The 22,806-nt window shown below is 39.2% G+C and overlaps 1 protein-coding gene across 1 annotated transcript; it reads right to left on the bottom strand.

Annotated features, from left to right (window-relative positions):
• Positions 1-6,898: 6,898 nt before the first annotated feature.
• LOC127657743 (nuclear receptor subfamily 1 group D member 2-like) lies at positions 6,899-15,489 on the bottom strand. Its single transcript, XM_052146619.1, has 8 exons — positions 15,249-15,489; positions 13,007-13,219; positions 12,110-12,198; positions 11,881-12,025; positions 10,778-11,418; positions 10,204-10,389; positions 9,810-10,020; positions 6,899-8,273 (listed from the first exon to the last, which is right to left on the bottom strand). Exons 1-8 carry the CDS (start codon positions 15,265-15,267, stop codon positions 8,077-8,079), a joined length of 1,701 nt encoding a protein of 566 aa, XP_052002579.1. The 5' UTR covers positions 15,268-15,489; the 3' UTR covers positions 6,899-8,076.
• Between the last annotated feature and the right edge of the window lie 7,317 nt (positions 15,490-22,806).

Genomic DNA, 22,806 nt, shown 5'->3' with positions numbered 1-22,806 from the left:
CCAAAAAGGAAAATGATCCCATAATTTACTCACCCTCAAGCCATCCTAGGTGTATATGACTTTCTTCTTTCAGCCAAACACAATAGAAGTTATATTAAAATATATCATGGCTCTTCCAAGCTTTATAATGGGAGTGAATGGTACCTTAGATTTTGAAGCCCAAAAAAGCGCATCCATCCATCAATAAAGTAATCCATATGGCTCCAGGGGGTTAATAAAGGCCTTCTGAAGTGAAATATCCATATTTTTATAACTTTATAAACTATAATCACTGGCTTCCGGTTACAGCCGTCCATGCGTTCACAAGAGAGTCGAGTTCCGGCGTATGACGTAGGCGTAACGCAAGCTCCGGTGAGAAGAGACGAGTCCCGTACAGAGCTGGTAGAACATTAGCGTCACATGACCGCCCCTTTAAACAGATTTTTTTGTTGTTGCGATTTCTAAACAATTTTAAATTTTAGCCATTTAACATTTTGAAAAAAAATTCCAGTTGGTTAAATGTCAAATTTTAAAGCAAACATGGCTCAGAAAAGTTAGTTTGAGCATAATTTATTTGCTAATGTCAATTAGTTTGATATTTTGTTATCTAATGCAATGATATTCATACATGTTTAAGTGTTGATTAAGTGTCCAAATACTTTTTGAGGCTGCTGCTTTACTTAAAGAATAAGTCACTATTAAAATGACTCTGAGTAGCTTGTACTTATGTGCTTCTGAAGGTCTTCAAAGATTTTGCCTGAAAGGTTTTATTCCCAAAGTTCCTTGACAATGGCCACATTGAGCTTTTTAATCATCTGTGATTTGTGCACATGTAAGTTTACGTGTCTGAGTTTGGTAGGGTTGTTTAAGACAACTATATTGTAGTAGACACAGTTAAAGTTTAATTAAAATGCAAAACTCCAATGGTGTTGTAATTTTGGAAACATAGCTTAATATCTATGCATAGGGATGCAAACAAAATGCAAACTTACATATGCAAACAATTGCTATAAAAATTGTGATGGGGGGGACAGTTTTTGTTGTACTTTTGCTGTTATTCTAGCATTGCAATTCATTATCATTATTTCAAATTAAAATTCTAATCATAAATATATATATATGCATGTATACAAACAGATGTATACATATCTAAATCAAAATCAATCTTCTGTACAGCGTTCCTCCTCCTCACTTGTAAACAGCGCTGCTCTTCCGGCTGTGTGTCAGTTCTCGCGTGTTTCAAATGCCAATGCGATTACATCACACATGCATACCGCTGCTGACCGGAAGCATGATTTAGAGTTAAAAAAGTACTTAAATATTCATCTTTTTGGCACCAAAAGTGATTGTGTCGCTTTAGAAGACATTAATTCAACAGCTGGTGTCGTATCAATGACTGTCTGTGATTTTTGAAGCTTCAAAAGAGAAATCTCCAGTCACTTGAGCTAAAACATTTGTATTATTATTATGTGGTCTGGTGAAGAAAGAATGTCATATACACCTGGGGTATCTGAGTAAATAATGAGAGAATTTTCATTTTTGGGTGAACTATCCCTTTAAGCCTCATTGGATTGATTAGTTTTGTCAACACAAAACCAATAGTTCACCCAAAATTATATATTCTGTCATCATTAACTTAACCTCATGTGCAAACCTGATCTTCAACCGGAGGATGATAAAACAGACAAACAAACAAAAATTCTATAGACCCATATCTATCATACCTATCTACCCAAACATAAGTTACACCTCTTCATACAACGTCTCCGGCCAATGACTACTACAGAAAGCCAAAGAAGAAGACACTGCACAAATGGAGATGTTAGGCAGAATGATCATTCACTTTCATTGTATGAAAATAAGATACATCCATCCATCCATCCATCGTCAACCGCTTATCCTGTGTACAGGGTCGCGGGGGGCTGGAGCCTATCCCAGCTAACATTGGGCGAAAGGCAGGGGACACCCTGGACAGGTCGCCAGTAAAATAAGATACAATGAAATTGAATTCATTGCATTCTGCCAAACATCTCCTTTTCTGTTTCATTAGTTGAACTATCCCTGTGTGTGTATTGGTTAACGAATCTGCATATATTAATGTCAAGATGCTTACATTTACTTTAATTCTGGGGGTTGATAAACAGCATCTGCTGCCTGTCTCGTCCCACATAATTTGATGCTTCACATGACACATTTGGTTTGTGAACATGCAAAACATACCTATATAAAGTGCATGTGCAAACGTGTGCAAAACGTACGGGACAGTACAATAAATTACTAAAAGGAACAGGACAATAGGCACAGTAAGAGACAGTGCATTGCCGACCAGTACACATTTGTAATCTGAGTAGTGCAAAAAGATGATACTTTCTAAAATGCTAAATGTAAACATAACATACAATGAGATAGTGTTCTATGGACATAGCAGTTATTGAGGTAGCAGCCAGGTATAAAGTGACAATAATTAAAGTGCAACTCTAAACATGTGCAAAAGTTGGATGCATCAACCATCACTTTTGTTTGCTGCACCTCCTCTCTGTATGCTGACTCATCTTTCTTGCTGATGAGACCCACCACAGTCATGTCATTGGCGAACTTGTTGATGTGGTTCGAGCTGTGCATAGCTGCACAGTCGTGAGTCAGCAGAGTGAACAGCAGTGGACTGAGCGCACTTCTTATCTCTGGTAGGTGAACAAAATTGTCACCAAATTGTACGTTTGAGAGGTAGAGCTCTAAAAGTGACTATAGATCACTCCAATTATGAAGACATTTGGCAAAGACCTTATAACTTTGTTACCATTAGTTTGATCAATATAGGAAAGAGACCATTATACCAGTCGCACTGAGACATTTTAAATGATATCAAACAAACCTAGTTACATTATTTGTTTTCATGGTTTTCTTTGTAACATTTTCACATATACATTTTGTGTTTCTGTGCATGTGCCTTGTGGGGGAGAGAGAGAGAACTGATGAGTGAGTTTTACGAAACCAGGCCTTAATTGGCCTGAGGTGAGATAGAGTTCAGGTGAGGTGTCTATTTCTCAAACTAGAGACTCTGATGTACTTATCCTCTTGTTTAGTTGCACATCTGGCCTTTTACATGTCTTTCTGTCCTTGTTAGAGCCAGTTGTCCTTTGTCTTTGAAGACTGTAGTGTACACCTTTGTATGAAATCTTCATACAAAGATGAGACTCATCTTCAGACTGACGAGTTTCTAGAGAAAGCTGTTTATTTTTCTTTGCCATTTTTGACCTAATATTGACCTTAAGACATGCCAGTCTATTGCACACTGTGGCAACTCAAAAACAAACACAAAGACAATGCTAAGCTTTATTTAACATACCAAATATCTTTCAACTGTGTTTGATATAATGGCAAGTGATTTTCTAGTTCCAAATGATCAATTTAGCATGATTACTCGAGGATAAGGTGTTGGAGTGATGCTGCTGTCTAGATTTGATAAAAAATGACTTTTTTCAAATAGTGATGGTGCTGTTTCACATCAGTAATGTCCGACTATACTTTGTGATCAGTTGAATGCCACTTTGGTGAATTAAAAGTACCAATTTCCTTCCGAAACAGCAAAATCTGAACATTATTCCAAACTTTTGGCCACCAGTGTGTGTGTGTGTGTGTCTAAGCATATGTGTCAATAATAATGCAAATAATATTGTGTCAATAATGTCTTAAATGTAAATATCTAAAGGTGAACTTTCAAGCATTTATTATTAACATCATCAAATGTTTTTGGAAACACCCCATATATTTTGTGTATGATAACATGTTTATGGGTCGTTCTTACTTTAAAAAATGTATTTATCATTTTACATATTATTTTATTGAAATTATTAAAACATTTCTACTTAAGAATTTCATTGAATCTCTATACTGTATATTAAGGCCTTTCATATCATGAAATAAATATTAAAAATAAATATAAATATATTTTTAAATTACTAAATAAATACATTTCTCACTAGTTTGCACCATTTTCATTTTAGCATCCTCTTTGGGTTGATTTTTAATTTTAGCACGAGCATTGTATATTATAAAGTGACACACACACGGCATGCCGAAAACTGTAACCCTGAAAATGGAAATGTAAAGACCATTTATTGGAAATGGTTGATTTTTCATAAGCACAAGCTATGTGTATTTTCCATTTCAGGATTACCAAAGACATGGTTATAATGCAAACTAATGCTAAAATTAAGGGGCATTTACTGATTTATTTATTTAATTACATTTTTTATAGTTACTTTTCCTTACATTTTCAATTTGTATTTAATTATTTATTAAAATATTTATATAATCAGTATTATTCCACAAATGCTGTCGATTGATCTTAACTTGAACCCGGAATATTCTTTTAAATATTTATAAAAAAATTAATTTTTAGCAATTTGGTACTCCATATATAATGTATATAGTGCTCGAAATCAAGTTCAAATTACAAATCTACATCCTGTTTGCTAACTCGTTCCACTATTAATTGAATTGGAATTCATGTGGTATTCTTAATTCTATTCTGAATGGTGAAAATCTCTGGATGACATGCGAAAAGGGAATTTTGAGTTGAATACTTGTAGGCAACACTCATGTTGGAAAAAAATGCAAAGACTCCATCTAGTGGTTACTTTGGTCAATTTCAATGGAAAGTGAATTCATTGCGTTGTCCTTTGAGCTGAACAGTGTTTAACAGATTCTTTATTTGAAACTGTGTGTTAGCAGGTCCTTCAAGGCAGTCAGGAACTGGTGGAGATGACATCAGCAAGAAGGGAGTGGTGGTCCATGATCCAAGGTTGGCTGCTGCTGAGGAAATAACTAAAACACCCCTTAACATTTTCGTCATTACTTTCGTTAACGAGATTATCACAGAATACGATGGTTTGACAGCACTTAACAGGGGGTGCTGCAGCACCCCCAGCACCCCTACTTTCCACGGCTATGAGGGTAAGTAAACGTCTTCAACATTTCAGACTATGGTGGAAGAATTGTTTCAAAAGAAAGGCTATTATAACATTCTGGGCAGGTACTCTTTAAAAACACTTGTATGTAAGAATGTTTTATGTTGAATTTCCACACCAGTTGCTGAATGTCTGTGATTTGCAGGGGCAACCTGGATTCTACATCAGGAACGAGAAGAACGTAAACCCTGAAGAGCTCCAGCAGTGCGTCGATGAGTGACAATGATTGTCTTCATGTCATGCTGCGGTCTGCCTGCCAACAACCTTCAACCTGTCGGGTCAACATGACACACGCAAAGATAACCTGAACATAATCTCATCATGAGTCAGTTGCTGGTAATATTCCAGATATGCCGTGCACAACTCAGACATATGATATATATCAAATCAAAAGTAGTAGTGAGTAAGCTATAGTCAAAAGTGTTCACTGCAGCAGAGTCAATGTGATTTATTTACCTCATGTATGTGCACTTTGACGTATGATACCTTCACTGTTTGTGTTGGTTCTTTTCATAAAAAAAAAAAAAAAAGATGGACATAGATTTTAAAAAAATGCAGAGAATTTATAATGTGTGATGAGTATAATATAATATCATATAATATAATTTTTAGATGTGTCAGCTTTTAAAACCAAATTTCAATGGATATATAGTGAGATTCAAAAGTCTGAGACCACACTTCATTTTTTTAATTTAATCCTTGAAATAAATGGAAAGTTGTCCATCCATCCACCCAACTTCAATCGCTTATCCGAAGTCAGGTCGCGGGGGCAGCAGCTCCAGCAGGGGGCACCAAATTTATCCCGAGCCACATTTCCCAGGCCAGTGTGGAGATGTAATCTCTCCACCTAATCCTGGGTCTTCCCCGAGGCCTCCTCCCAGCTGGACGTGCCTGAAACACCTCCCTAGGGAGGCAGCCAGGGGGCATCCTTACCAGATGCCCAAACCACCTCAACTGACTCCTTTCGACGCAAAGGAGCAGCGGCTCCACTCCGAGCTCCTCACGGATGACTGAGCTCCTCACCCTATCTCTAAGGGAGAAGCCCGCCACCCTTCTGAGGAAGCCCATTTCGGCTGCTTGTACTAGTGACCTAGTTCTTTCAGTCATGACCCAGCCTTCATGACCATTGGTGAGGGTAGGAACAAAAATTGACCGGTAGATCGAGAGCTTTGCCTTCCGGCTCAGCACTCTTTTCAAGACAACGGTGAGATAGAGCGAGAGCAATACCGCCCCCGCTGCCCCGATTCTCCGGCCAACCTCCCGCTCCATTGTCCCCCTTGTGAACAAGACCCCGAGGTACTTGAACTCCTTCACTTGGGGCAATACCTCTTTCACTACCCGGCGTACACACTCCATCGGTTTCCTTTCTGAGATGGAACGTTGTAGGCCTTAAAAAAAAGTGTATGCCGGTAAATGACGAGGAACTGTAAGATTCTGCATTATTTCTAGGCCACTAATCAAATGTAAGCAAATATGTGACATTGGCATGTTAACATGCATTCTATAATGGACATACATGTTCCTCATTTCAATATTCACTCATATCTCAGGATGATCTGCACTTTATGCATATTTTTCTTGAGTATTTGTGTTTACTCTGTCCTGTGTTACTGACAAAGAACTTTTAAAATTAACTTAAAAAGCTATTCTATAAGCTACATGGCATACTAAGATCTACTCTTGCTATATCTATGGTAAACAGTATGTGTAGTGCTCAGTATGCACACTGCAATGCGCTTCACCTTCCATTTCCAGTGTGACAAATGAACCGAATGAAAGTTAGCTAAACCACGAGTCCTCCTTATACATATTGTATACTATTTTACTAACTAATCTTAGAAATAGTAGGTAGAACATATCCTCTAGTCACTAACCACTAGTCTAGTGGTTAAACAAAGGTTGTGCAATAAAGAGACATTGCTATATATTAAGCAAAAATATAAGACAAACAATTAAGGGACATGACAACAGTTGGCAAGTACATATTTAATGATTTACTTTATCGATAGATTTCAAATAGATATACACAACTATACATACTGCACTGTTATTTTAGAAACAATGACATGGACACACCAAATTTGAACTAGGGAATAGTAATGAGCGAATTAATTTCCTATAGATTACAGGCTGAGTAAATGTCCATATTGCCAAGCTGTTTCCAAATGCATAGAGTAATCTAGGACAGAGTAAATCCAAGAGCAGTGTATCCCAAAAAACTGGGATTTAAACATGGTTTCCCTGCTCTGATAAAGCACACAAACATATGTCACCTGTCCATGTGGCAATAAGGCAATACAAATACATCTTTAATAACCATAAATACAGTTCCATCTCTTTCAAATTGTGCACGAAACATCCTTTGTTCATGTCAACTATGCTTCCGAATGCATATTGGAAGACAAATAACACCTCTATCTATGTGGTCTATATTAAAGTGACAACAAATGTAAACCTCTTATCATTTAAAGTGGCTCCGCTCATAAATTACAATTGATAGACAGATACATTCTGCCAGTGCACTGTACATATGGTGTCAGGGTCGCAAATGTGAAACCTGTGGTTTGTGATCGCTACTTCCGAACACCGTGTGCAAAGGCATCGCGCCTGTCATACAGGCTAAAACGATGCTAACATGCATCAAGACTGCTAGTCACTGCTAGCAATAGAAAGACATTCAGAAAACAATGACATCAACACATAATCAATCTTTAAAAGATTACAAACTCTTATGGACAGGATAAAACATGAAGCTGCTCTTATGAATAGCATGCATTAGCAGCTATTGCACATAATGTAAATACATAATCTTCCAAGCTCTGCTTGAAAAGCATGGAGTCTAGCTAGTGTTAACAAAAGTGTGTGATCTTAGATTTGGCAAGAAAACACAGTGGTTCCATGAATAAATCTATATCTAATATACTTTTAACCATTTGAATGCCTGCATTAGCAGCACAGTAACAAGACTACAGTTTCAGTATACAGTAGTCAAAGAGTCTTTATCCACAAAAAATGGTGTGTTTTTTTTAAACACTTTAAGCCTTTAGAGTCAAAAAAGCCTGTTAAATACATTCAAGAGTAAAATGTAAAACCCACGATGGCCAGAGTAGAGAAAGCACGTGTTGGTTTAAGGTTGGATTTTGAAGGCTAGCAGCTCCTCAGAGTGCATGTTATTTAGCGAGCGCAGTTCAGGGAGTTTTAAAAGCAGCTTGGTGAAGATGGCCGCTTCGTTTGGGTGGTTCTTCATGATCAGGTTCCTCAAAGCTCTGATTAGAGTCTCCTGCAAGATCTCCACAGCTTTGACGTTCTCAATGGCTGTCCGGTCTGCAAAGGCAAACAAAATGTTTTTAAGTCAGGTGTAAGGATGCTCTTCTTTATGACCTTTTAAATGTCTCAAGACATTTTTGTTTTAATAAATTGTCATTCAAACCAAAATGGAAACTTCATTTATGCTCATACTGTACATGAAGTGCACCAGAAACTTGATAATGCTAATGTTATCAAGTATAATTTACTATGAAACACTAGACTCGACTAACGTTGATTCCAATAAAGTTTGTCGTTAGCATGTTGCTAAGCTAACAACTTGCAACTCCGGTACAAAAATACAGAGAACACACAAATACTAGGTGAAATAGTCATATTGAACATAGTTATATTGAGATTTTACCTATCTATGTTACTCAGATTTAAGAAAATATAGCTATCACTGCTGAAAAAACAAACATCTTAAACCAGCCTAAACTGGTTTGCTGGTCTTGGCTGGTTTCCAAACCTGGTCTGTAGGCTTAAGGAGTTTTGGGCACTTTTCAGCTGGTGATGCTGGTAGACCAGCTTGCTGACCAGCTAAATCAGCTTGAGCTGGTTTGCTGGTTTTAGTTGGTCTCGCAGGTTGACTGGTTAAGGGTTTTAGAATGGTTTTAGGCTTTTTTCAGCTGTTATGGGCTGATCTAGGAGATCAGCTTTGCCTTTCAGCTAAACCAGACTAAGTTGGTTTCATGGCTTACGTGGTCTACCAGCGGGTCTGTTTGCTGGTTTTAGAGGGGTTTTGGGGACCTTTCAGCTAACGAGGCTGGGAAAGCAGTTTGCAGATCAGCTAAACCAGCATAACCTGATTTTCTAGTTTTAGTTGCTCTCCCAGGCTGGTTTGTTGACGGGTTTTAGAGGGGTTTGTGGCACTTTTTAGTTGTTGAGGCTGGGAGACAAGCTTGCTGACCGACTAAACCAGCATAGGTAGGTTTTAGTTGGTCGCTCAGGCTGGTCTGTTGGCTGGTTAGGGGTTATAAGAAGGGTTTTAGGCACTTTTCAGTTGTTACGGCATGGAGATCAGCATGCCGACCGGCTAAACCAGCCTTAAATAGTTTCCTGGTCTAACATGGTCTCCCAGGCAGGTTTGTTGGCTGGTTTTAGAGGTGTTTTGGGGACTTTTCATCTGGTGAGGCTGGGAGACCAGCTTGCCGACCAGCTAAACCAGCCTAAACTGGTTTGGTGGTTTTATTTAGTCTGTTGACTGGTTTAAGAGTGGTTTTGGGCCCTTTTCAACTCTTTGAGGCCTGGAGCTCAGCTGAAATCCAACTTGGTGAAGCTGGGAGACCATCTTATTCCAACAAAGACCAGCAAGCAATCTTAAGATGGTCTAAGCAGTGTTTTCCAGCAGGGTATTTAATAGTTCTAGAGAAATCCCTGAACTCCATCTTACATTTTGCATGGAACATTAATTTCCATTATTAATGGATTTAATGGAAATGTTTCTTAATGCAGCATAATTTTGCTGCCTGTGGCGAGGAACAGCCTTTGCATCAGGAGCACTCCTTTGATGCCTTAAAATATTGCCTAGTTTGGCAGCTCACTAGTTCTTACCTGCAGACACCAGCACCACAGCGGTAAAGAGACTCATCTCCTCGTCGTTGAGCTCCAGGGCGGTCAGCTTCTCACTGAACTCAAACATACAGTTGAGCAGCTCTCCAGCGCCCAGAGAGCGCAACAAGTCCACGTTATACTTCCTGCCACCGAGGAAGGTCACAGTCCGCTCTTTCACATCAAACAAAGACACAAACCGTACCATCAACACCTGCGTAAATGAAAGAGAGGAGGAACATTAGTCTAGCGATCAGCCTTTGCTATCAGAAATTTAAAAAGCACAGCAATTTTATAAAGGTTAGTAAGACACTGTAATGATCACAAACATTGACAATTCTGAACACAGAAATTTGACCATAGATAGAAAATTGACAAATGTTTTCATGTGCATTACCTCAAAGGTTCCAGCTTTGAGGAGGTTGACCTGGTCATTTTGGGAGAGATCCTGAAAGCAGGGGATCCGCTTCGCAAATTCCACGACTTCTCTCACAGCAGGGATGAAACTTCTAGAAAACTCCTCCCAGATATCATGACCGGGCTTGCAGGGGTCCACGAAGGGGGAAAAATTCATGGGACATACCTGAGTGATAATATCACAAACAAAGTTGGTGAAAACTACAATTGGAGGGAAATTACAATAGATACACACACCAAACCAAGATGGCGGACAAAGCATGAGAAAGGCTGCTTATAAATATAATTTGTTATATAATACTTTAATATATTGATAAAAATTGTTTGTTAAATTTACGTGTGTGCTATGCATTTCTAGTATTGCGTTGTTAGCTTAGCAACATGCTAATAGCACACTAAATAATATTGAAATACAATTGAAACAGTTGAGTTTCCCAGTTTTAAAATAATTACAAGTGCACGCCCATACTGCACTCTCCAAGTCATAGTTCACCGAATTTAAATTTTTAGTTGAACTATCACTTTAAAATTGAAAACAGCAAAAGGTCACTTACCAGATGCCGTCTGCTTCCTCCTTTTTGGAGTTCATTGATGTTGTTCCCATTGTGTGCGTGGTAAGACAAGTGTTCTTGCTGGCCTCCAGTAGGGCTTCGACTGCATTGTAGGGTCGTATGGTATCCAGTCACATGTTCCCTGTTTGGTGCAGTGGTGGCTTGCAGGCCGTTATGGCAGTCAGAGTGTCGCTGGTTGTCGATGAAACTACTCCCGTTCAAACGGTTCCAGCATTCTTGCTGTTGCTCCTCATCCTTGCTGCTGCAGCTCAGCGTGTCCGAGCTGGCCGGCGAGATGGAGCAGGTGTACCTGAATAGATCCTCACTTGGAGCACATTCATTGCTCACTGGATCTTCTTCCCCGCTGTCCGAGGAACAGGACGATGCCGAACTCATGGATGTATCCATGGGAGTGACTGACTCAGTGTCCCGGGAGATATCAAATGAGGACTGCGGTGAATTTGGCGGCGATGGCAAGGAAGAGCTGGAGTCACTTTGGCTGGTGTCAATAGCACACGGTGTTGTCTGTGTGCCTTGAAGCATGCATTGCAGTTGACTGTTGTTCATCATGCAATTCATGGTCGACTGCATCTCCAGAAGCATCCGCTGTTTTTCCCGTTTGGGGATACGTCCAAATCGAACAGCTGAAAAAATATTGTGCTTATTTAGAACTACGGCAACCTCAAAATGCCCATCAAAAAAGTAAGTCTGCCATAATTTACTTGCCCTCATATTGTTCCCAACCCATATAATAAAAAAAAAGATGTTAGGCAGAATGTTTGCATAAGTCACCACCATAAAAAAGATGTGTTTACACAGGCTTTTATATACGTCTTTGAGGTGGCAAGTGAGGAATTCGACTACACTGGTTGCGCTGTAGCACCACTAAACAGTTCTGCACAAAATACTGTCAAAGTATTTTAGAACGGTGTTCCGTCGAGAACCGTTAATGGAACCGAAAGTCATAAATCCTTTTCTGTTCAGCCAATCTTTTTAAAAAGGGACAAAAAATTTATTAACTGGATGACCTATTGTTTCAGACCCTAGCGTCCATCTCATCAAGCTTGAGCTCATCACGAAGTCGAATCGTGGTGGATCAAACTTACCGTCTCGCGACATGCCGACAGCTAAACACTTCTTGAATCGGCACTGCTGGCAGCGATTGCGGTTTATTCGCACAATAACGCAGCTCTCCATCTTTAGGCATTTCTTGTACTGAATATTCTGTTGGATACTTCTTCTGAAGAAACCCTGTAAAACATGAATCATTGGAATTACTCGCTAGCTAATATCATACCTGGTGATGAATCCAGGGGAGAGGGAGAGTTTTCTTACCTTGCAGCCTTCACAGGCATGAACGCCATAGTGGAAGCCCGAAGCTACGTCTCCACACACCTTACACAGTAGCACCATTCCACTGAGCTCTGGAAAATATCCATCATGTATAGGTTAGTTCATACAGATTAATGGCTGACCAACATGGGTTCCAAATATCCAACATGATTCAACCCCTTTCAGCTGAATCACTGACAAGTGCCATCCCCATCAGACATTTTCCCAATAATTCAGGCATCAACACATTTCCCTGTAGCGCAACCTCCGAGACACAGGTTCTGTTCCCATGGGAACCAGGAAAAAATTGCGTTCACATAATAAATGGTGAGAATGACTGACAGTTAGGTTTAGGCTTGGGGTTTGGTTTAGGGAATAGCATTGGTAAATATACATTCCTGTTGAACCATAATTTACAGCTAAAAATACAACTTGCTTTTGGCGCCACCCTGTGGACAATTCAACCGGGAACTGAAGCTCAAGTGTTCCCATACATTTGACAACACTTCTAGTTTCCGCTAAGGGGAAGGATTCAAACTTTGGTAAACAGAGCAGAACTTTCAATTTTCTAATGCAGATTTCAAAGTTTGATCAGTCTGAAATATTGTATATTTGGTCACCCAAAACGTAAACATTTTATTACGTCCTTGGGTTTGTATATTCAATGTAGGCTAACACTAAAGGCATGTAATGTAACTGAGAATCGCTTCAACCATTTCGTTCCTAAAGCACTAGCAGTAGCAAACAGAAGTGCAAAAATAATGATCGTTTTCCGAACTGTTTTCTTGAACAATACCTATATTCCATTGGTTAGACAAACAGATAGCCCCGCCCAAAACTCAGGCCATTGGTTGAGCAAATGCTGCTGGCGTACATAAAAACTTTTAAAATGACACTCACTTGTGATGCTGCTCTTGGCGGCGAGCGTCATCCCGGTCTTGTCAGAGGCGTGCCTTCGTAGGTGAGCCTGCTTCGAGAGTAGTCCAACTGTGAGGCTCTGATTGGTGGACAGAGGTGGTGAGGATGAAGGGGAGCGGCTATTAGATCTGTCACTCATGCATGACTCAGGGCTGGGGGTGGAGCTTGTGGAGCAAATGTATGCTATGACGCCTCCTTGGAAATGAGGAAAAGGGAAATTTGTAAAAATGTAGACGTTAGCAAAGAACGTTCGAGGAATTCTAATTTTAGAAGAGTATGGCCGGTTTGTTAAAGTACAAAACAGACACTCATTTATTTAAAAAATGAAGTTTAGATAACAGAATCATTCTTATGAAAATTATCAAGCATTTACTCTTTTCTAGACGGAAATACTTTTTTTTCAGACCTGCTGGTCTGATTATGACAATGTCTTATTTTGAAACTTGAGGTCTGGGGATTTTAGCACATCCTTATATGGTTTGACGTGCTTTATAGCATCTCAAGTAACCTTATGTCAACTGTGTGCTCCAATAATTGGGCATCAGCTACAATGTCATCTTAGTATGAAGGAGTCATGCATATAAGCTTGCATAAAGAAAATTAGAAATAAAAGTGCTTAAAATGGCTGTTTATTGTCGTCACAATGAAATAATTACACAATGTCCCCGTTTATGACCCACATATTTTTGAAAACTCGTGACCCACTTTTAATTGAGTGAAAATGTGAACAGCATGATGACTAACTACACACAAAGGAGTGCTGCCAAAAATCTTTTTCCATACAGTTCTGATTTTACACCATATTTAAATAACTTACAATCAGTACGTTCATTCATTCATTCATTCATTTATTTTGCACTAACCAACCAAAACTGCTCAAAATAAATGAATAATAATAATAATAATAAAGAAAATGCATAATGTACCTTTAGCAAAACAGTAAAAGAAAATCCATGTTCTGTTTAAATGCTTTTAAATGGCTTGATATTTAAGTATGAGGTTAATAATTACTGATTTTCTTATGAGAACTGCTAAAGACAAATACTACTTCATGTTTTGCAAAAGTGACTTGAATGGGACTATATTAGATGTTAATATATTACTATATTTCACAAGTTAAATCTGTAATAATATCTACCTATTGGGTTTTGATTCAGTCAGAATATCATTATATAGTTAATAAAGCTTAAAGGGGAAAAAAAGGTTTATTTCAAGACATACTATACATATCCTTATTTTTTAAATGGACAGGGGAGGTTACTACCAGCAATGACCCACAGTTTCTCAGACCCACCCACACGTTGAACTCGCATGTTTAGTACTGGAAAGAATCTAGGCCACACTAGGTCACACGTTTTGCTGCAGTGAGTCTCGAACCTGCGCTGCGTGCTAAATTATGCAATCTTCTCGTTTCGACCAATCAGAGCTTATGCGATGGACCCGCCCCGTCCAATGTCGGCCAATCAGAGAACAGCGCCCGACTCACACATGCACATGGCTACGGAACGAGAGCCATGTGAGTTCGACAGTTCTAGTACTCTGAGTACTAACCGCTCGTGACGTCAAGGGCACTCCTAACCCACATACACACTGCGCAGCAGCTGTGTAGTGCAAATAATGGAAACTATGTCACTTCACGCACTTAATGCAAATATGTTTTAAAAACAATGTATTATTGAACTGCAATGGTAAATGCATTCATTATTGCATACTTTTAACCCATGTGATCTTTTGAGGGTCTGAAAGAGCCCGAGCCATTTAAACAACTACAAAAACATTGAGTCGGCTTTTCACAATTTCACGAGAACTGATTATAAGATAAGAATTTCAACTTGACAAACAATGATCACACGTCTTCCATAAATGTTACATTGCTTCTGTTAAAAAAAAAAAAAAAAAAAAAAAGTAATCTAAAATATGATTAAATTGAATTAATTTTCACATGCGTTCTATTTATGGACATCCCGTCAGTTTACAGTTTAGATTTGTTTAATATTTTCTAGGGTCAAACATTAAAGTCACTTTTATGAAAAGCAATGTTTTGTGATTAAATGAACTCATCTGGTCACGTTCAAATATAGTTCGTATGGAAGATCTCGATCAGAACATGAATGCAATTCAAACCCAATTGCTTTAAATAACAGAAGGGATGTTTCTAACTGCATCGCATACATAAGGGAAAAATACGATTTAATAATAATATAATAACAATCAAATGTCTTACCTTGTTTTGCTGCGTCCATAGTTTGACTCTTCAGAGATTCTGATATTTACAGTTCGACCGGTAAAAATAATACTAGGTTGACAGCTTTATGTGCCCAGAGGCGACAATGTAACAATGTATACTCAGATCGCTGAATGTATCATTGAATGTATCATTGTGTGTTCCATCAGAAGCGAGCGATTGTTCAGTCAGAACTGAATGTTCTTCTCCGGCTGTTTGCGTCTCTATGAACGGGCAGGTTTCATTTTAACCCAGTGACACACTTTCAGCGCTCCAGAGGCGGAGTCAAATCCGGTGCTCGTCATCCAGCTGTCTCTATCTGCTGCAACGTGAGTCCGGGGTTTTGGGAACATCGTGTTGCTCAAGGAACACCGCCACTCCCAGCCAAAATATCAACAAACGCCAGCGCTTGATAATGGTGGAAGAAAATGCCAAAAAACAAGAGAACAGTACATGTAATTCAAGTCAACCTTTAATTAGAGCACATTTAAAAACAATAGAAGTTGACCCAAATTCCTTTACAGATCAAACATATAATGACAGAGTGATGTAAAAACAGACTGATATAAAGATAAATAGAAAACATAACAAAATAACTAAAAACCTTTAAATACAGCATCATGTATTTATCAATTTCAAACTATTCAAGGATCTATTCAAATACTACACAATAAAAGTATGTTTTCAGAGAAGATATAAAAATGGCTAATGATGAAGCTGACCTCACATGGAAAGGGAAACTATTCCATAGATCAGGACCTACCATCACATGGAAAGGGAGACTATTCCATATATCAGGACCTACCATCACATGGAAAGGGCGACTTTTCCATAGATCAGGACCTACCATCACATGGAAAGGGCGAATATTCCATAGATCAGGACATACCATCACATGGAAAGGGCGACCGTTCCATAGATCAGGACCTACCATCACATGGAAAGGGCGACTATTCCATAGATCAGGACATACCATCACATGGAAAGGGCGAATGTTCCATAGATCAGGACCTACCATCACATGGAAAGGGCGACTGTTCCATAGATCAGGACATACCATCACATGGAAAGGGCGACTGTTCCATAGATCAGGACATACCATCACATGGAAAGGGCGAATGTTCCATAGATCAGGACCTACCATCACATGGAAAGGGCGACTGTTCCATAGATCAGGACATACCATCACATGGAAAGGGCGACTGTTCCATAGATCAGGACCTACCATCACATGGAATGGGCGACTATTCCATAGATCAGGACATACCATCACATGGAAAGGGCGACTGTTCCATAGATCAGGACCTACCATCACATGGAAAGGGCGACTGTTCCATAGATCAGGACCTACCATCACATGGAAAGGGCGAATATTCCATAGATCAGGACATACCATCACATGGAAAGGGCGACTGTTCCATAGATCAGGACATACCATCACATGGAAAGGGCGACTGTTCCATAGATCAGGACATACCATCACATGGAAAGGGCGGCTGTTCCATAGATCAGGACCTACCATCACATGGAATGGGAGACTATTCCATAGATCAGGACCTACCATCACATGGAAAGGGCGACTGTTCCAAAGATCAGGACCTACCATCACATGGAAAGGGCGACTATTCCATAGATCAGGACATACCATCACATGGAAAGGGCGACTGTTCCATAGATCAGGACCTACCATCACATGGAATGGGCGACTATTCCATAGATCAGGACATACCATCACATGGAAAGGGCGACTATTCCATAGATCAGGACATACAATCACATGGAAAGGGCGACTGTTCCATAGATCAGGACATACCATCACATGGAAAGGGCGACTGTTCCATATATCAAGACCTACCATCACATGGAAAGGGCGACTGTTCCATAGATCAGGACCTACCATCACATGGAAATGGCGACTGTTCCATAGATCAGGACATACCATCACATGGAAATGGCGACTGTTCCATATATCAGGACCTACCATCACATGGAAATGACGACTGTTCCATATATCAGGACCTACCATCACATGGAAAGGGCGACTGTTCCATAGATCAGGACCTACCATCACATGGAAATGGTGACTGTTCCATAGATCAGGACATACCATCACATGGAAATGGCGACTGTTCCATATATCAGGACCTACCATCACATGGAAATGACGACTGTTCCATATATCAGGACCTACCATCACATGGAAAGGGCGACTGTTCCATAGATCAGGACCTACCACAAAAATGCACGGTCACTCTTAGATCTATATCGGCAACGAGGAATAAGGGCGTTCATTTCTACTACATTAAATTAGACATTATAAGTTATGTTACAAATTGGCTACCACTCCTTATGTTCCTGGGTCAAAATGACCCACTCATTTAAAGAGGTCATGAAATGCTCTTTTTAAAATAGTTTTATTATCTTCCCTGTGGTCCACTGATAATGCAAGTAAAGTTTTATTTTACATTTTTTAACTAAAACAGTCATAATTTAGTAATATATGATAATTTTCCACCCTGTCTCTGGGCATCTGTTTAAACACTCCTCCTTTAAACCTCAGTGTAAACGCCCACTGTTCTGATTGGCTAACATTGTGCAGCTCCTCAAAATCAGTCATTTTTTTTGTTTTACCTCAATCGGAAGAGAATGAACAACCATTTAATATTATAAAAATAAACTTCAGGGTTTACACATAATGCACTTCCAGCACATTGCATCTGAATACATTAAACTGTTCATCTAAATCACAGCTGTTAACACTCACACCCTGTCTACACTGGACGTGAAAGACACGTGGCATCAAAAGCAGTAGAACCCATTATAATCAATGATGCTGTCTACCATGGAAGCGTCCATTGTGACGCATCACGCTGACAGTAAATAGATGTCCCGTTCCATTTTGCGCTGATGCTACTACTACCAATAACACAAATAAACATTTTAGAAAGTTCACGACGATACGTCTGGTGTAGACAGCCTCAAGCCTTTGTGTTGCGTCAACAGATGTGTCAGCATCATAAACATCAAACAGACATGACATCTGAAATATTAATGAATGCAACTGTTTACTTACGTTTTTTATGAGATCCAATAGTGTTTTTAAATGCCCAATAGTCCACACTGAAATTAGCTGAAGACACATCCAAATGACACATACATAGTCCAAAGCACAATGAAGACGCACACACATCCAGTTTCCAGTATAATCCTGCACTGAGGTGCAAATTGCCGGAACCACATCAAACGGTCAAAGACGTCCATCTTGTGCGTGTTTACATACACCAACAATTAAAAATAGCACAGATGGGCAAAAGAACAGCAAACAGTTTATAGAGCAGTTTAAGCACAAAACAACAAGAGGCACAGCAGCTGAATAAAACATGTCTTTTATTCAGAGTTGAAACTTGACACAGCATCTATTAAAAGCAGTGAGATACATGATAACAGACAAAGGTGTCTGTGTAGTGCATGCGTATATACAAAAATATTTCAAAAGAGTCCAGATGCCTCCCCTTTGGTGAATAGTGAGGCCACTGTAGGACTATGTCCTGTTCTCTCACTCTCTCTTTAGAAACTGAGCCAAAGTGGGCGGGGCCAAGGATGCGATGATGTAAAGTAGGCGTTGATGTTATCGCTGTAGAGGGGGTCATGAATTAATGAGTACCCTTAGTGATGTAGGGTTGTCGCGGATGTAGCGAACAGGCGTTTTGGCAGCTTGGTTTCAATAAATGCTTTTATTGCATTGGGGATTAAGTTTTGAGATCTGAAATTTACAAATTCAGAGAAGGGTATAGCTGCAGGCATTGCTCCAATAAGGGGCGGTCATTCCAAATCGCTGTTGAAGACATAGGGAGCCTCTTACCTAACCCTTTCCCTAACCGTGAGTGGAAGTGACGCCCCCTTTTGGAGTTGGCGCAGCCCCCTTTGAAGTAACCATGCCCTCTTTTGGAGATTCCGCCCCCATTTGCAGGTCTCTGGCCTACAGCTATACCTACTTGAAAATTCTTGGACACCTGATCAATAGGCCATGCTTGCGCCATCTTTGATTTTGAATGGGAATGACAACGAGGCTGTGAGGGATAGTCTAACCATCTCTTCAATGGGCTGTACTGAAGTTTAAAGTGTCTTTGGATCGTTCTGCGGACAAAACATTGATAAAGTATCTGTCCAAGAATATTCAGTACATAAAGAGCTACAGACAACATGAGCTGTGGAAAATCAGATGTGATTTAGGAGCTTTAAACAGCTTGAAGAGATGGTAAGTCTATCCCTCACAGCCTTCTTGTCATTCCCAAAGATGGCGCTAGCGTGAATAAGGTAGAAAAAAATACAGAAAAACTTTATGCTGGCCATCATAGAAGAAATAAAACAAATTATTTATGACAGAATACTACTTGTTTGATAATTCAATCAATAACATTAACACTGAAATTATATTTTAACCTATTATTTAAGATAAAAATAAAAATCAAAGTTTAAATGCCAAAAACTTCAAGCTTTTGTAAATATAATAATAATAAAAAAAGCTAGTTTTCCTCAGATCTGCTCATTGTAGCAGCCTGGTAATTTCAGAACAAAACTTTACAGATAAACTGATAAAAACATGTACTTTCCTGTCTCATACAAGCATATAGCAGCCAGCCAATCAGAATGGATTTCTGCCAGCTCTTGCCATTTATGCATGCTTGCTGTGAATGGTCTGTGGGTATTCCATGGGCATGCTGTCTGAGACCGAGATGAACCTTTAGCATTGAGCAAATTTAAAATCCTTGATTGTTTATTTTGAAATTGATAAAATGACATACATGTATTACTTTTAAAGGAATATTCTGGGTTCAATATAAGTTAAGCTCAATCGACATCATTTGTGGCATACTATTGATAATCACAAAAATATATTTTGACTCGGCCCTCGTTTTCTTTAAAAAATTATCTGGCTTACAGAGGCATTTACAATGGAAGCGAATGAGAGCCAATGATTTATGTTAAAAAACTCACCGTTTCAAAAGAATACATTTAATTTACATTTATGCAGACGCTTTTATCCAAAGTGACTTACAGTGCACTTATTACAGGGACAATCCACCCGGAGCAACCTGGAGTTAAGTGCCCTACTCAAGGACACAATGGTGGTGGTTGTGGGGATCGAACCAGCAACCTTCCGATTAACAGTTGTGTGCTTTAGCCGACTACGCCACCACCACTCCAGAATAGCCACAAGGACAAAAAATATGCATGTAAAAATAATTTTAGTGTGATAAAATCCCTTACTAACCTTTTCTGTGTAAAGTTATAGCCAATATTACAATTTAGTTGCCATGGTGATGTAATGTCAACAAAACCTAAAACCCTAAATGACTGTAAAAATGATGATTTAAACAACTCAAATAATACATGAGTTTTAATAGAAGATTTAACGTTAATGCTTTTATAAAATTATAAGCTTCACATTTCCATCTTTAAACCCTCGACAGATTGCCCCATTGACTTCCATTGTAAGTGCCTCACTGCAACCTCGATGTTTTTTAATACATTTTTGTGGTAATCAACATTATGCCAAAAATTCTGTCGATTGAGCTTAACTTGTATTGAACCCGGAATAAAATTATAGCCATTTCTTAAACTCAAACACAACAAAGAATATGGATTTTATTTTTTCTTGCTTTGTAATAAACACTCATTTAACACATGTAACCATTTAAAGAAATGTTTTAATTGACCACCGAAAACCCCTTGACTGTCGAATATCCTATTAGGGAACACGTTACATGCTTTCAGAAATGTTGAATTTGATATTGCTGAAGCATCTAGATACAGTACTCACTCAGAGGCGGGGCCAGAGGGGTGGCACAGCTTTACCACCCCACTTGCCACCCCAACTCAGACCCCGCTCACGTCCTGGAGACGGTGCGCAATGGCTTAACCCGTCTGTGTTGCACATGGTACATAACAACCCCCGCACTGGCATCTGGCAAGACACAATGTTCCTCCTAACATTTTGTGTCCTGGAATGGAATTGAATTTTTCCAGGACAGATATCCAAAAACCAGGACGATTCCGGAAAATTCTGGACGGGTGGCAACCCTACATTTGAAATGGTTTATGAATCTCACATATTCCATATATTATCACATTAGATATTTTTGTACCTCTTTTTGGAATTTATTGAAAATAGGCCTAAATTAACTGAGCTAATGCAACTACATTTTTGCATTAAAAATAGTTTTTTTAATACCATACATACAATTTTCTGTCCTGTTTATCACACTACTTTGTTTTAATGTTTAACCAGAAATTGTTGTTTTCAAATCTTCACACTTGTGGTGTGCTCCTCACACAATTGTCCCGGTCAAAAATGACCGATCTATTAAAATGTATGTACATTTTGTTCTTCTTTTTGGAACTAATTGATAGTACACCTTATTGACTTGCCCTTATACAAGGGAACGCCTCTGTACATTAGTAAACAATGTTCTTACTCTTTGTGAGAATGTGAAAGTTCCCAAAGCACATTATAATATTTGTCCTTTGTTCCTGTGGGGTGAAGAGATGTTCAGCAGTTGCCAGGAACATTTTAGGTGGTTCTTACTAGTAAAACAAAAGGCTTAAATTGGCCAAATCTTGTATAGCTTTAAATCTACTGATGTGCACAGGTTTCTGTGAGGATTAGGTTTGGGGTAGGGCCTATGAAATCAATGGAAGTCTATGAGATGTCCTCACATATACAGTGAAACAAACCTGTGTGTGTGTGTGTGTGTGTGTGTGTGTGTGTGAGAATGTTCCCAAAACACATTTTTGTCCAGTGTTCTTTTGCTCCTATGGAGTTAAGAAATGTTCAGAAGTCACCTGTGATGTCAACAAATCAAAGGGTGTGTGTGTGTGATTATGTTCGAACATACAGTATGTGCTCATCTAATGGTTAGACAGGCTCCAGAACACTTTTCTTTTTTTGTAACCTCATCCATTCATTCCAATGGCCGGTCATTTCTGACTGGGAACACCACAGGTGTGTGTGTGAGATATCCGAGCACACACACACACACCCTTTGGATTCCCAGGCAACTTCTAAACTTCAGCTACATTGGTAAAAATCACACAAAATTTCAGAGCTTGCCTAGGAAACCAAAGGATGTTTGAGTGTGGGTGTGTATGGGTGTATGAGTGTGTACACATGCCCGAGGACCTTTTTGTGTACAAGTACACATGCACATAAGTGCTCATCAGATGTTTGGACGTGCCTGATGAAAACACAACTGGTCAAAATGTCGAAAGGTGTTCTGCATGGTTTCTAGGACATTGCTATGGTACCCCACCCCCCCACCTGATTGGACTGTGAATTGTCCGTAGTTAAAGAATGACCCACATAACCAAAGAATCATAAATACAGCTATGTAGCAGTTGCCATAAATTTGATTCGGCTATTTCCAAGACTGTCCAATTACATCATAAGTGACACTAGCAATGTGCTGTTTTTTTATGTGGTCAAAAAACACTTTCAGCTTTGACATTCTCGAGTAATGAGGTCACCAGAGCCGGGAACACTGGGACTTGATGTACA

The sequence above is a fragment of the Xyrauchen texanus genome, chromosome 17 (assembly GCF_025860055.1).
Source record: "Xyrauchen texanus isolate HMW12.3.18 chromosome 17, RBS_HiC_50CHRs, whole genome shotgun sequence".
Classification (NCBI taxonomy): Eukaryota; Metazoa; Chordata; class Actinopteri; order Cypriniformes; family Catostomidae; genus Xyrauchen; species Xyrauchen texanus.
This window is presented reverse-complemented; position numbering and strand designations above follow the sequence as displayed.

Excerpts from the sequence above, each read along its gene's own strand:
- LOC127657743 (XM_052146619.1), bottom strand. Across the intron at positions 11,419-11,880 it reads TGTCGGCATGTCGCGAGACG|CTGTTCGATTTGGACGTATC; the intron begins GTAAGTTTGATC and ends ATATTTTTTCAG. Across the intron at positions 10,021-10,203 it reads TCAAAGCTGGAACCTTTGAG|GTGTTGATGGTACGGTTTGT; the intron begins GTAATGCACATG and ends TCATTTACGCAG.